Here is a 13,452-nt window from a genome sequence, read left to right as displayed (position 1 = left end):
AAGAAGCTCCGTACCTCTGATTTCCCCCTGCCCCCAGCCCCTGGCAACTGTGAACTTACTCTCTGTCTCTGTGGATTTGCCTATTCTGGACATTTCATGTAAATAGAACGTACAGTATGTGACTTTCTGTGTCTGGCTTCTCTCACTAAGCGTAATGTTTTCAAGGTTCTCTGTGTCAGTGCTTCATTTCTTTTTCTTGCTGAATAACATTGTCATGTGGATGGATGTAACACATCTTATCCGTTTATCAGTTGGTGGACATTTGGGTTGTTTCTACTTTTTGGCTATTGTGAAGGGAACTTTATTTTTATTTATTTATTTATTTATGGCTGCGTTGGGTCTTCGTTGCTGCGCGCGGGGTTTCTCTAGTTGCGGCGAGCGGGGGCTACTTTTTGTTGCGGTGAGCAGGCTTCTCACTGCAGTGGCTTCTCTTGTTGCGGAGCACGGTCTGTAGGCGTGCGGGCTTCAGTAGTTGTGGCTCGCGGGCTCTAGAGCGCAGGCTCAGTAGTTGTGGCGCATGGGCTTAGTTGCTCTGTGGCATGTGGGATCTTCCCGGGCCGGGGCTCCAACCCGTGTCCCCTGCATTGGCAGGCGGATTCTTAACCACTGCGCCACCAGGGAAGCCCTTGGCTATTGTGAATAACGCTGCTCTGAACATTCATGTACAAGTTTTTCCGTGGACATATGTTTTCATTTCTCTTGGGTGTGCACCGAGGAGTGGAATTGCTACAGTAACTGTTTGACTGGTGAGGTCAAGAACTTTTAATAGCTCCTCAAAGCCCTCTGTCTAGTTTCCAAAGCCCTTTCCATCTGCTCTTGGTATCTGCTATTCCGAGTCACAGCCTGGCCGCTTCTGCCAGACCAGGCTCACCCTCACTGTCGGACCCGCGTGTCGGGGCCTCTGATCTGCGGCTCATGCTTCTCCCCCCAACTAAGACATGGTCCAGGGGCAGAGTCAGCCCACACATGTATTTCTTTGAGACACACAACGGCTTAAAAAATCGGAATTATTTGTGCAAGTGAGACTATACTTAATGATCCAGATTTTCATGTTCTCTAAAAATTGCAAGATTTGGTCACCGTGGGCCCACATACCTGTGAGGTACCCCCCGCCTGACTGCAGCTGAGGGACACAGCCCTACCTTGTCCTTCTCACACCTTTCCTGGCCTGCTAGGTGCTGGGGTCCCTGACCTCTGACCTAGACCCATCCCTCCAAGGCCCAGCTCGGCTTGCTGCCCATCGCGCTCCACTTCCGAAAGCCGCTGGAGCTCGCGCGGTTCAGCTCCACACAGGAGGCTGTTCAGATGGGAGTGCTGGGTGGCTACAGGGGGGCTGTGACAGCACGAAGAACTGCAGGCTCTGGGGCCAGCTGCCTGGGTGCAGATCTCATGTTTACCCCCTTCTACCAGCTGTGTGACCTTGGGCCAGTTACCTGACTTCTCTGAACCTCAGTTTCCTTACAGTTTAAAATGGGGGTAGCAGTAGGACCCCTTTATCTGTTGTTACTGTGCGGGGTAAATGGACTGATATACATCTGTTATTATCAATATTATCGTTACTGTCTTTTTCCTGATGTCTTCTCAGTGATAGTGTGCGAACTTTGGAGACCAGACCGCGCCGGGGCTGGGAGCTCAGCCATGGCTTCTCAGTGGCGGGCACGCCGGGCTGGTTGTCCTGTGCGTCTGGGGTTCTGCCTCCTCGGCCAGAGCTGCAGCCTCACGCTCCACCCCGGAGGACGAGGGCACCTTCCCACGAGCCGGCTGTGGGCCTCACTTCCTGCCCCGCAGCGCTGGCGCCGCCACCAGGCCCGGCCTGTGGGGCTGAACTCAGGGCAGGTGGTCCCTGCTCCCCGTCCAGCTGGCTGGAGAGAGATGGCGAGCTGGGTCAGGGCAGGTGGGCCGGGCAGGTCTGAACCGGGAGCCACTTCTTTTTGTTTGTTTGAATTAAATATTGACCAGATAAAAAAGAATGCTTACACAATCTAGGGAAGATACGCAGAACTGTGTGTGACGAATGCCAGGGTACCTGCCAACCTTGTGTCCCTCCCCCAGTCCCTGTCCTTTGCGTTCCAAGTTCCAGGTGGACTTTCCCCTTGCTTCTCTTTATTGTTCCTATGTGTGTCCGGTTCCCTAAACAACGTGCCATTTCATTTCGAAGAGCCGTCACACTGTGTGTGTGTGAGAGTTGAGTCTTTCTGTCCCTTTAACCTGCATTCACCATAATCTCTCCAGACCTGTCTTCTAATAACTGACTTTATTTCCAGCTGTTCCTAATCCATAAAACCCATCTATGGGATTTCTGATTTCCCCTTGTATTTTCCATTGATTGAAATTCTGTTTATTCTGGTCATTTTATGTCATAGTTAATTTTTAGCAAAGCAGGTTTCTTTCCTCGGCACTGTGCCTTTGAGGTGGATTCCTGACGACGCGTGTGTGTTCGCTTTCTCGGCCGTACAGTGTTCTGCGATGTGACTGCAGCAGCGCATCTGGTGCTCGGGGTGCAGCAGGGAGCAGACAGATGCAGTCCTACTCTGACAGAGCTTCAAGGGTTCCAGGGAAGACAGATAAACAGGCACCGAGTTAGTCAGGTGAACTGGCCTAAGACAGGACCCCCAGGAGGGGAGGCCCGGAGGGCGGTAAACATCTCCTAGAAGCTGAGACCCGAAGGAAGAGTGGGTCCCATCTTACAGGTGGCGCCCGTGAACGCTGGGTAAAGACTGCTCTTCCTACTGTGGTGGTACCTTTTCTGTACGTAAGGCTGTGATTGGCCCAGATTTTGGCAAGTCAGCTGAAGGTGAACATGTCGTCTGAGCTGCTGTGCCTTTGAACCCTAAGCCTTTAGACCACCGCGTTGTACGTATTTGAGACACTGATAATCAGAGTTCATGCCAAGGTCTGGAGGAGGGAGAGTAACGTGTGTGGTTAACCAGCTCCTGACTCTGCTTGTCCTAGCCCTGGGCCTCTGATTCTTTCCTCTCACGTAGAGCCAGGACAGTCATGGTACCCTCTGCGCAGGATCTCTTGGGTGTGATGGGGTCAGTCGTGGTACCCTCCAGGATCTCGTGGGTGTGACGGGGACAGTCACGGTACCCACTGTGCAGGATCTCGTGGGTGTGACGGGGAAAGTCGTGGTACCCTCCAGGATCTCGTGGGTGTGACGGGGAAAGTCGTGGTACCCGCCGTGCAGGATCTCATGGGTGTGACGGGGACAGTCGTGGTACCCGCCGTGCAGGATCTCGTGGGTGTGACCGGGGGGCGGGTGCCGAGCATCTCCGCACTGTCCCAGGCACAGCAAGCGTCAGTGTTGCCACTGCCGGGCTCTGTGATCAGTGTTCTCTGTGTCACCCTCTTTTAGCCTCCCAGTAACTGTCCACCGGGCAACTTGCCGTCTCCACCTGTATGTCTAAAGCTTAAAACGAGCTCCTGGTTTCCCCTCTACCAGACCATCCCTCTCCTAGTCTCCTCATCTCAGTAGATGCCGCCGCTGCCCGTCTTTGCTCAGGCCCGAGTCCTAGGAGTTGTCTCTGGTCCCTCCCTTGCTCGTGCTTCCCCGCATCGGTCAGCGGGCCCAGTCAGTTCTGACCCCAGAAAGGATCGTCCGCTCCGTCCAGCTGCCCTTTCGATGCCGCTTTAGCCCAGGCCCCACCGTCTCCCGCTGGGCAACCGCACAGCCTCCTCCTCGGTCTCCTCCTTCTGTAGCCACTCTCCCCGCAGCAGGCTGGGCGTCCGTGAATGTACGGAAGAGCTTGTTGTGTGCTGCTTCCGACCCTCCAGTGGCTTCCCCTGAGCTTAGAAACAAGTCCAGCCTCGTCTCCAGGTGCTCCGAGCCCTGCCCTCCTGCCTGCTCTCTCCCGCTCACCTCCTTCTGGGCGCCTGGCGGCCGAGCTTGTTCCTGCCTCAAGGCTTTTCCTCTCGAAGCTCCCCTCCATCCGGAATGTTCTCCCCAGCTTCTTGCAGGGCTGCCTCTTCAGGTCTCAGAGGGGCCCGCCCGTTCCCCTCTGTCACGAGCTCTGTCTGTAATGTCTTTGTTGGCTTTTCTCCCTCCCATCTTCCCTCCCTCCCTCCCTCCCTCCCACTCACTGTAAGCTGCCGGCAAGGACCTGTCTGTTGCCCGGCGACTCATGTGCTTGGTAGGGGGTGGCAGTGAGCCCCATTTGATGGCAGCATGCAGAGCAGAGACTCAGAAGTCAGGTAACTCGTCAGGGTCATGTGCTAGCAGGCCGCCCAGGCCCTCGCTGTAACGCGCAGGGCCAGACCTGATGGCCAGGGCCTAGGATCCGCACATGCAGTCTGGCCTCAGCGGGGACCAGAGCCTTCCCCAGGCAGGTGCCCGGAGACGCCCAAGGGGCCTGACACCTCCTGGCGGAAGGGTTCTCGTTGAAGGAAGGTGGCTCAGAGACGCCTGCGCTCCTTCCTCCCCCTGTGCTGCCCTGTGGCCCACTCTCCGCACTGGGGACCCGAAACACAGGTGGGGCTCCTGGCGCTCGTCGGGGAGCTGCTTACGACCTTCGCCCTCCTCCCGCACAGGTCGCACCAGCTTCTACGAGGAGTACGGCGTCATCGGTGATGTCTTGCAGAACCACCTGACCGAGATCCTCATGCTGGTGGCCATGGAGCTGCCCCTCAACCTCAGCAGCTCGGAGGCGGTGCTGGAGCACAAGCTCCAGGCCTTCCGGGCCCTGCGGGGCCTGCAGAGGGGCAGTGCTGTTGTGGGCCAGTACCAGGCTTACCGCGGGCAGGTGCGCAGAGAGCTGCAGAAGCCAGACAGCTTCCACAGCCTGACGCCGACCTTTGCAGGTGGGCTCCGGGGCTGGGCACGGGCTGCGGGCCGCCCCCACCCCTATCCCCCAGACGGAAGCACTGCTCCCAACCTGGACGCCCTTCACGTTGGGTTGGAAGGGACTTGAAGTGGGGTTTTCACAAGGGTGCTCAGTGGTGAGTAAGAAGTACCCCTGCCTCTCTGACCTCCCGCCAGCTCAGAGCCGCGGGTCACCTGCTGGCTCCCTCTGGGCGGAGGACACCTCAGTGGCGGTCTCCATTCAGTCCACGTCCTCGGATCCTGCCGGGGCTCGCCAGTCTGGGCTCAGAGCTCGCTTTGCCCTTGTGGAGCTTACATCAGCCCCCAGAGAGGCTGCAGGCCTGCCTGCTGCAGCCGGGGGCACCCCCAGTGGGCAGGTGCCCAGCGGGGCCGTCCTCTGGACGCTTCCACAGGCTCAGAGCTTTCTGGGGTAGCAGCCGCCACAGCCAGAGCAGCAGCTGCCTGTCGGGCACTGACCACATGCTGGACTTTATGTACATTATCTCATTTAATCCTCACGTGCACAGACGCGTCAGGCAGGTGTGATCATCATGCCCCGCTAGAGGTGAGGAACCACGAGGCTCAGTCAAGTTTCCAAAACTTGCCCAAGGTCACGCAGAGATAGTACGTGGGAACTTGAGTCTGGAGGGCACTCGGCGTCCGGCTCTTACCGCCGTGGTCCCCGCTGCAGGCCTCCTCACCTGCACGGCAGTTCCCCACTGGCCCGTGGCTGAGAGCCCTGTCCACCCTCCCCTTCTCCCTGTATGTGACGGCCTCAGCGCGTCCTGCGTGCTCTGCAAACAGGAAGGAAGTCCGTGTCCCTAGGAACCCACAGCCCCTCAGTCAGGATCGCTGCTGCCTTGCCCACCCTCCTTGAGACTCCTCTCAGAGCCTCTGGGTTGGAGCCTCTCAGTCCAGTTCCCCTTTGCTTGGGGACGATGACTCTGAGAGGTGCCTCAGGGAGCTGGGTGTCCGAGGTGGCCCCAGAGGCTGCTTTTCAAGCACCGACTGGGCAGAGATGGTCACAGAAGAGGTGAAAGATGGGGGTGAGGCTAGCGAGGCCAGGGGTGCCCAGGGGAGGGCTCGCAGAGGGGAAGGCTTGCTGGCAGGAAGGAAAGGAGAGGAGGGCAGGTGGGCCGAGAGGACCTGGTTCTTATGCTGGAGCATCACCTCCACTGCCCCCCGTCACCCCAGGCGTCCTCATGCACATCACCTCCACTGCCCCCCGTCACCCCAGGCGTCCTCGTGCACATCACCTCCACTGTCCCCCATCACCCCAGGCATCCTCGTGCACATCACCTCCACTGTCCCCTGTCACCCCAGGCGTCCTCATGCACATCACCTCCACTGTCCCCCATCACCCCAGGCGTCCTCGTGCACATCACCTCCACTGTCCCCCATCACCCCAGACATCCCTGTGCACGTCGCCTCCACTGTCCCCTGTCGCCCCAGGCATCCCCGTGCACATCACCTCCACTGTCCCCTGTCACCCCAGGCGTCCTCGTGCACATAGACAACCTTCGCTGGGAGGGTGTCCCTTTCATCCTGATGTCTGGCAAAGCCTTGGATGAGAGAGTGGGCTACGTTCGGATCTTGTTCAAGGACCAGGCGTACTGTGCCCAGAGTGAGAAGCGCTGGGTCCCGGCCCAGAGCCACTGCCTTCCTCAGCAGATCATCTTCTACATTGGCCATGGTGAGCTGGGCAGCCCAGCCGTGCTGGTCAGCAGGAACCTGTTCAGGCCCTCCCTGCCCTCCGCCAGCTGGAAGGAAGTGGAGGGCCAGCCTGGGCTTCGCCTCTTTGGACGCCCTCTGTCTGATTACTACGCCTACAGCCCTGTGAGGGAGCAGGACGCCTACTCCATCCTCATCTCTCGTATCTTCCACCGCCGGAAGGACTCCTTCATCACCATGGAGAACTTGCTGGCTTCCTGGGTCTTCTGGACGCCCTTGCTGGACAGCCTGGCCCACGAGGTCCCACGCCTCTACCCAGGAGGAGCAGAGAATGGACACCTGTTGGACTTTGAGTTCAGTGGCAGCCACTTGTCCTTCTCCCAGCCACCACTGGAGCAGCTGGTGGGGCCGGATTCCGCTCCGATGCCCAGCGACTTCCAGGTTCTCAGGGCCAAGTACCGAGACAGCCCGCTGATATCGGCCTGGCCGGAGGAGCTGATCGCCAGGCTGGCCGGCGACATCGAGGCTGCAGCTGTGCAGGCTGTGAAGCGCTTTGGCAAGTTCCACCTGGCACTCTCAGGTGGCTCGAGCCCCGTGGCCCTGTTCCAGCAGCTGGCCATGGGGCACTATGGCTTCCCCTGGGCCCACACACACCTATGGCTGGTGGACGAGCGCTGCGTCCCGCTCTGGGACCCTGAGTCCAACTTCCAGGGCCTGGAGGCTCACCTGCTGCAGCACGTGCGTGTCCCCTACTACAACGTCCACCCCATGCCCGTGCACCGGCGCCAGCGGCTCTGCGCCGAGGAGGACCAGGGCGCCCAGGCCTATGCCGAGGAGATCTCCACCCTGGTGACCAACAGCAGCTTCGACCTGGTGCTGCTGGGCATGGGCACCGACGGGCACACGGCCTCCCTCTTCCCTCAGTCCCCCGTCGGCCTGAATGGCAAGCAGCTGGTGGTGCTGACCACGAGCCCCTCCAGCCCGCACCGGCGCATGAGCCTCAGCCTGCCCGTCATCAACCGCGCCCACAAGGTGGCGGTGCTGGTCATGGGCCGGATGAAGCGCGAGATCGCCATGCTGGTGAGCCGCGTGGGCCGCGAGCCCCGGAAGTGGCCCATCTCGGGCGTCCTGCCTGACTCTGGGCAGCTGGTGTGGTACATGGACTATGACGCGTTTCTGGGGTGACGGTTGCCTCTGCCCTTTGCTCACCCCCGCGCCTTGCTTCACCCGCCCTCTCTCCGCCCTCTCAGTCCTGCCCCAGCCCGCGTGCCCTGCTGTCTGGAATCTGATGCCTCGTGGTCAGGCTCCCGGAGACGAAGGACAAAGGCCTTCCCCAGCCCCCGTGACCGTCCCTGCCTAGTGGTGGCGGGTACACACCGGAACAAGGAAGAAATGGAACCTCTGCCCTTGAGAAGCTTCAAATCCAAGTCAGGAGAGAAATGTCCACCTTAAGAAAAGACCTGCAGCAGCTACATGTGAACACCAACCAGCGCAAAATAGGACGGTCTGAAAGCTCCCCGCGTGAGCAGGAATGTGGTGGGCCGAGGTTAATGGGGGGTTTCCTGCGGGCCGGGCCCCTTCGACCAGCTCTGGTGGAAAAGCAGAACGTGGACGGTAGAGAGCAGGAGCCCAGGCACCAGTGGCCCTGTGCCCCCCACACAGCAGGCTGCCGGGAGCCCTCACCTCTGCTCCATCCCCTTCCTCCTGAGCCTCTGACTCAGCTGCTGTCCTGTCTCCTCCGGGGCCACCTCCACCTGCTCTGCATCTCGGGTCTCTTTCTTTTCAGTCCCGACCATGGAGATCTTCCCACCCCCTCTCTGTTTCTTTGCTGTCCCTCAGACGCCCCATTTATGGACTGATGATGATGACAGTAACACGGTGACAAACAAGGTGTTAAAATGGATCCAGAAATCGTGCGACTGGTTTGCAGCTCCTTTCCTCAGTAGATGGATTTCTCTGATGGCAGGAGGTTCTGGTTCCCCAGCTCTGTCAGGGAAGACCACTGCCCCCACGCTTGCGCTCCTGTCCCCAGCCAACTCTGCGTGAAACACACTGGAGATAGACGATCAAGCCATTCCAGGGATCCCACGTTTAGGAGGGTCCTTTGTGTCTCAGGGGACTTCCCAGTGAGTGTTTCCACTCTCAGTGTCCCCTCTTGTTTTACCTGGGAAGATCCAGTTAAATCTTTCTCTGACGGTGACATCTCATTTGGGGGGAGAGCTGTGACATCAGGTGATCGCGACCATCCGGGTGCTCTGATCTGACCAGGCTGAGCCAGGCCTCCCTGGTGGGGCCCTGCAGCTCATGTCCGCACTGGCTGCCCACGACCGTCTCAGGGACTTGACTGATGGTCAGCGCCGAGGGCGGCTGCCGCCTGCCCTTCTCATACTACCTCGTGGCGGCATCGGCCTCCTGTCTGCCGGTCCCTCCTGCCAGCGCTCACCTCACCACTAACGCGTTGCTGAAGATCTGGGGGACACCAACAAGCTTCTCGTTAAGAGCGGGTGGGTAGTCCGCTCCTGAGAAGCCATGGGTCAGTAATACCTGTTTTTCTGAAACCCCCAAGGCAGGGGCGTCTCCAAAATTCTTTTTTAAAAATCAAGCTTCTCAGGACACTTCTTTTTTTTTTTTTTTTTTTTTGGCTGTGTTGGGTCTTCATTGCTGCTCGGGCTTTCTCTAGTTGGGGCGAATGGGGACTACTCTTTGTTGTGGTGCACTGGCTTCTCTTGTTGCAGAGCAGGGGCTCTGGGCGCACGGGCTTCAGTAGTTGCAGCACGTGGGCTCAGTAGTTGTGGCTCACAGGCTCTAGAGCACAGGCTCAGTAGTTGTGGCACACGGGCTTCGTTGCTCCGCGGCATGTGGGATCTTCCTGGACCAGGGCTCGAACCCGTGTCCCCTGCATTGGCAGGTGGATTCTTAACCACTGCAGCACCAGGGAAGCCCTCTCAGGACACATTTAATTTTTATTTCAATTTCCCACATAGCCATGTCCCCAAGATATGTCAATAAAGGATAAGACAGGTGTTTCGGTGTAACTGTTTCCCCATCTTATAGTCACATTTTGTATCAGGCAGATACATCTGATCAGGCAGATGCAAAGTGTCAAGGTCACAACAAGGGCTTTCCTGGGTGAGGAGGAGCATCATGAAATCTGTTTCTCTACATTTGATTGTTTATACTTTCTTCAAGGCAATTTACACTTCTTCAAGGATTTAAAAGAGTTCTTGCTGTGATTTGAGATGTGTGCCTGTGAGGTGGGCGCTGGCAGGGGGCCCTGCACCTGTTGATATTTGGCTTCCCCTGGTCTCCAACGACCTGGTCCAGACAGGACATCTCTCTTTAGGCCAAGAGAGCTCACCTTGGCCAAAAAGAGCACAGTGCCGGGGTCAGGAAGTCTCCTACCTTTCTGAAGAGTCAACATTTTTTTTTTTTTTTTTTTGCTTTCGGTACGCGGGCCTCTCACTGTTGTGGCCTCTCCCGTTGTGGACCACAGGCTCTGGACGCGCAGGCTCAGCGGCCATGGCTCACGGGCCCAGCCGCTCCGCGGCATGTGGGATCTTCCCGGACTTTAGCTTTGATGCACCTGGTGGGCCGGCCTGCAGGAGCGGACACGTGGTTGTCGCCCGAGTGCCGCCTCTGGCCACGTGGGGGCGCCCTCGCACCATCCCTGCTGTCTGGAGCGCGGGGGCGTTTCCCCTCCGCGCAGGTTCCTGCGCTTCCCGGGCCCCTTAGCTCTGAGCAACGCCCCCACCCCTACTCCCCACGCCCCCCGCCCCCGCCGTCGTTCTTTAGGAACTTCCTCTGCGAGAAAGAAGGGGACCTCCACATACCTGAGTGTTACTGCAAGACCATTTCTGAATAATAGTGAGTCACTGCGAGCCTGAGCCTGGCACGTCCTCTTTTCAGAGGAGCGCCTTGCCTCAAAATGTACTTTCATCTGTGGAGAGCGCCTCTAGGGGCAGGGGCAGGTTTCCTTTCCGGAATCAAGTGCTGTCTTAAAGTCGCACCAGGAAGATCCACTGGGAGACACTGTCGTATTCCTGCTTCCACCTGCTCCCTTTCCCCTTTCCCTCCCTTGCCCCGCGATGGTGGTTTTCAAACTGTTTGGATCAGGACGCACAGCAGAAAACACACTTTAGGGCATGAGCGAGGGCTCACGTTCATGCATGAATCTACGTCTCAGGCTAAAGTTTCAGAAAGGAATTCTCACTCTGAGAATTCAGGATACCTTCTCTAATTTTTACTTTTAAAAATGCTGCTTGTAATTTGCTAAATTGAGTTGATCTATAGTTTGAAAAGTGCTGCTCTAATCTGACTTTACCCTGTGGTATAAGCCAAGGCCCCAGGGTTTGGAAGGGAGCACATGAGCCCAGCTCACACAGGGAATGCTCATGACTGCACTGGGACTGGTACCCACGCCTCGGACCAGTCCCAGGTGATGCTGCGCCAGCCTCTGTGGTGGGATGCTTGCTTCCTCCATCACGAGGGAGGGGAGGAGTAGGTGTTGAAGGCAAGGTGACCAGAACCCTGGGGCTTGTGGGAGCGATGATGATGTGCCCTTTACAGAAGGGTGATACGTTCCAGGCTCAGTACTAAACGCTTTGCACTGTGTGGCCTCGTTTAATCTTTACAACAATCCTGTGAGGAGGTGGAGGAATCCTGATTTACCAATGATTTTGAAACTGAAACTGGAGTTGTCTAATGACAACAGGCCAGTTGTTCTAAGCCAGACGTGGACCCCAAGCCTTCAGGGTTCTAGACATGCGCTGCCACCACCTCCCCAGGGAGCTCGGTGCAGCCGCGGTTCCCAGAACCCAGGCTCTCGGAGCAGACCCCACGTCAGAGGCCGTGTGGGCCTGTGAAAGGCAGCAGGGCCCCTCCTCCCGGAAGCCGGGTCAAATCCCCATCGCTAGAGCAGGCGTTACTACCATTAGCTGTAGGGAAAGAATTTGGGACTTTCCGGGTTGCTGTAAGCTAGATTCTGATTTTGCTCCGGGAGCAAAGTTTTCTGTTAACCACAAGTTTGAACAGTCCTGTTGACCTGCCCGGCTTCTCATTCCTCTGCAGACAGTGCTTTCTTCCCAGTCCTGGGCCTCCCGCGGAGCAGCACAACCCCAGCTGTCTGCCAGCGGGCGCTCTTTCACAATGCTCCCTGGAGGGCCGCTGTTCCGGAACACAGGGCTTGGTCTCCCCGGTCTGGGGGCTTTCTCCTCCCCATTTGTACAGAGAGCTGGGGACGGTGTGACTGAGAAAGGGAGGGAGACGCCTCTGCAGAACCTCAAGGGGCAGCTTCCTACAAGTTAGTTTTCAGAAACGAGTTGTTTTTCCCTCCACAGAAATACGTGCCACCTGCAGGAGCAGCTTCTGCGTCAGCTTTACCAGCTCTATTCTTATCCTTAGGAGACTGGCCCTGCAGACCTCAGCCCATTGGTAGAGAAGTTGCCGGGCAGCGTGTCCGTGTCAGAGAATGAGCAGGTCACAGGAAAGGCCAGTGGTGACACGAGGGGGAGCTGGCCGTGGCGGCAGACCCACGTGATCAGCGCCTGCCTGCCCCTCAGACATAGACTCCGGGGAGTGGGGAGGCCCTGGGAGGCTGCCCGTGTGGTCCACGTGGCCCACCAGGGGCCGTGCCTGCTGAGCGGAAGAGGAGCCCCATGCCCTCAGCCCTCCCACGGCGCTGCTCTGGGCACCGCAGACCTCGGGGCTGCAGCTGAGCACGTGGCGCTCGAGGCGCTCACTTTGTTCAGGGCGATTTCCATGAGGAGGAGGGTGGTTCCTCCAGCCTCATCCACATTTGGTAGCTGCTCAGAGCCTGGGACGAAGAGCTCTCGGAGGCCCCGAGCATCTTGGTCGCAGTCACGGATTCGATCCTCTAATAACCCACCCCTCTGCCCCCGTGGACTGGCCAGTGTCGGCCCAGGTGCCAGCCTGCCGTCCGAGGTCCATCTTCCGTTGGTCACTTGAAGTTTCAGGTTGGGCGCCAGTGTGTGCTTTGTGGTCCTTTGCTAGGTAGTGTCCACATGAGATGAAAATCCCACTTCCCACCCTTCCTGCTCTAGAGCAGGCTGCTGCCTCCTGTGTAGATCAGCCTTCGCCGGAGGAAGCCAGCCACACACAGGCCAGCCTGTGTTCCCGGAGGACATGCGTCTTCCAGGACATCCCGGGACCCTCTTCTAGGGGCGCGCACTCCCGGCCTCGCACCGTCAGCAGCTCGAGGTGGGGCCGGAGTGAGAAACTCCCAGGATTCCGAGGCTCATTGCGAAGCAAGGCGCAGACTTAACTGAAGCTGTTGTCAGCACCAGAGAGGAGTAGCCAGAGATTTGAGGAGGTGCTTCTGATAGCACAGCCAGCCAGGGAAAATGATCCCTTTGATGAAACTTCCTCTCCAGCCAACTTTCGGGAGAGCCCATCTGTTTGCAAAGCGGGTCCCCAGCGCTGTGTGTGTGTGTGTGTGTGTGTGTGTGTGTGTGTGACCCACAGAAGGGGAAGGGCGGGGATCTAGATGAAGTACACTGCTTTTATTCTTGATTCGCAGGATGGTCTTTGTTTAAAACTCTTACCTTCCTCTCAGGTGTTTTAAAAGAAGTCTCTGCATCTTTTCTGTCCCTCCAGCGTGGGAAGGGATAAACACGTTTTCATTCACTGAAAGCTGCATGGAGTATGTTTGAACGGCGAGTAGCTTTGAAAGTGGCTATATTTGTCAGTTTGGGTCTTTAGCTGTACCCCCACAGAAGTCTAGACTTGAGTATGAGAGGAAAGGACCCTGGAGGAGCTGGTAGTCAAGGGCCCAGTTGCATCCACTTCTCCGAGATGTGGCCTGTACACTCTGCGCCTCCTGGCCCTTCATGTGGGAGAACGGGCTGAGAACAGACACCATGGGCCCTCTGCTGGGTCCAAGAGCCGTCGCTGCCCATGGCTGAGTGAAGGGCCTCGTCTCCAGCACGCTGGCGCCGTGCTTAGCAGCGAGTGCCAGAATGAGACCT

The 13,452-nt window shown here is 57.9% G+C and overlaps 1 protein-coding gene and 1 long non-coding RNA gene across 6 annotated transcripts in view; one reads left to right on the top strand and one right to left on the bottom strand.

Annotated features, from left to right (window-relative positions):
• Positions 1 to 12,565, top strand: part of H6PD (hexose-6-phosphate dehydrogenase/glucose 1-dehydrogenase) — a 38,734-nt gene extending 26,169 nt beyond the window's left edge. For 3 of the 5 annotated variants that reach the window (XM_033432868.2, XM_049711467.1, XM_049711471.1), the window contains 2 exons: positions 4,528 to 4,797; positions 6,294 to 9,493. In XM_033432868.2, the coding sequence (XP_033288759.1) occupies positions 4,528 to 4,797; positions 6,294 to 7,654 (1,631 nt within the window). In that variant the 3' untranslated portion in view covers positions 7,655 to 9,493. Of the gene's footprint in view, positions 1 to 4,527; positions 4,798 to 6,293; positions 9,494 to 11,805 lie in introns of those variants that run through there. The other 2 variants (XR_007478120.1, XR_007478119.1) reach the window with 2 other exon arrangements.
• Positions 5,686 to 6,207, bottom strand: LOC125964841 (uncharacterized). The gene is made up of 3 exons (XR_007478125.1): positions 6,098 to 6,207; positions 6,012 to 6,054; positions 5,686 to 5,968 (listed from the first exon to the last, which is right to left on the bottom strand). It is a non-coding gene; the product is annotated as an uncharacterized LOC125964841 (long non-coding RNA).
• Positions 12,566 to 13,452: the final 887 nt, after the last annotated feature.

This window comes from Orcinus orca, chromosome 1, assembly GCF_937001465.1.
Source record: "Orcinus orca chromosome 1, mOrcOrc1.1, whole genome shotgun sequence".
In the NCBI taxonomy this organism is placed as follows: Eukaryota; Metazoa; Chordata; class Mammalia; order Artiodactyla; family Delphinidae; genus Orcinus; species Orcinus orca.
The sequence above is the reverse complement of the archived record's forward strand: the minus strand, read 5'-3'. Positions and strand labels throughout refer to the sequence as shown.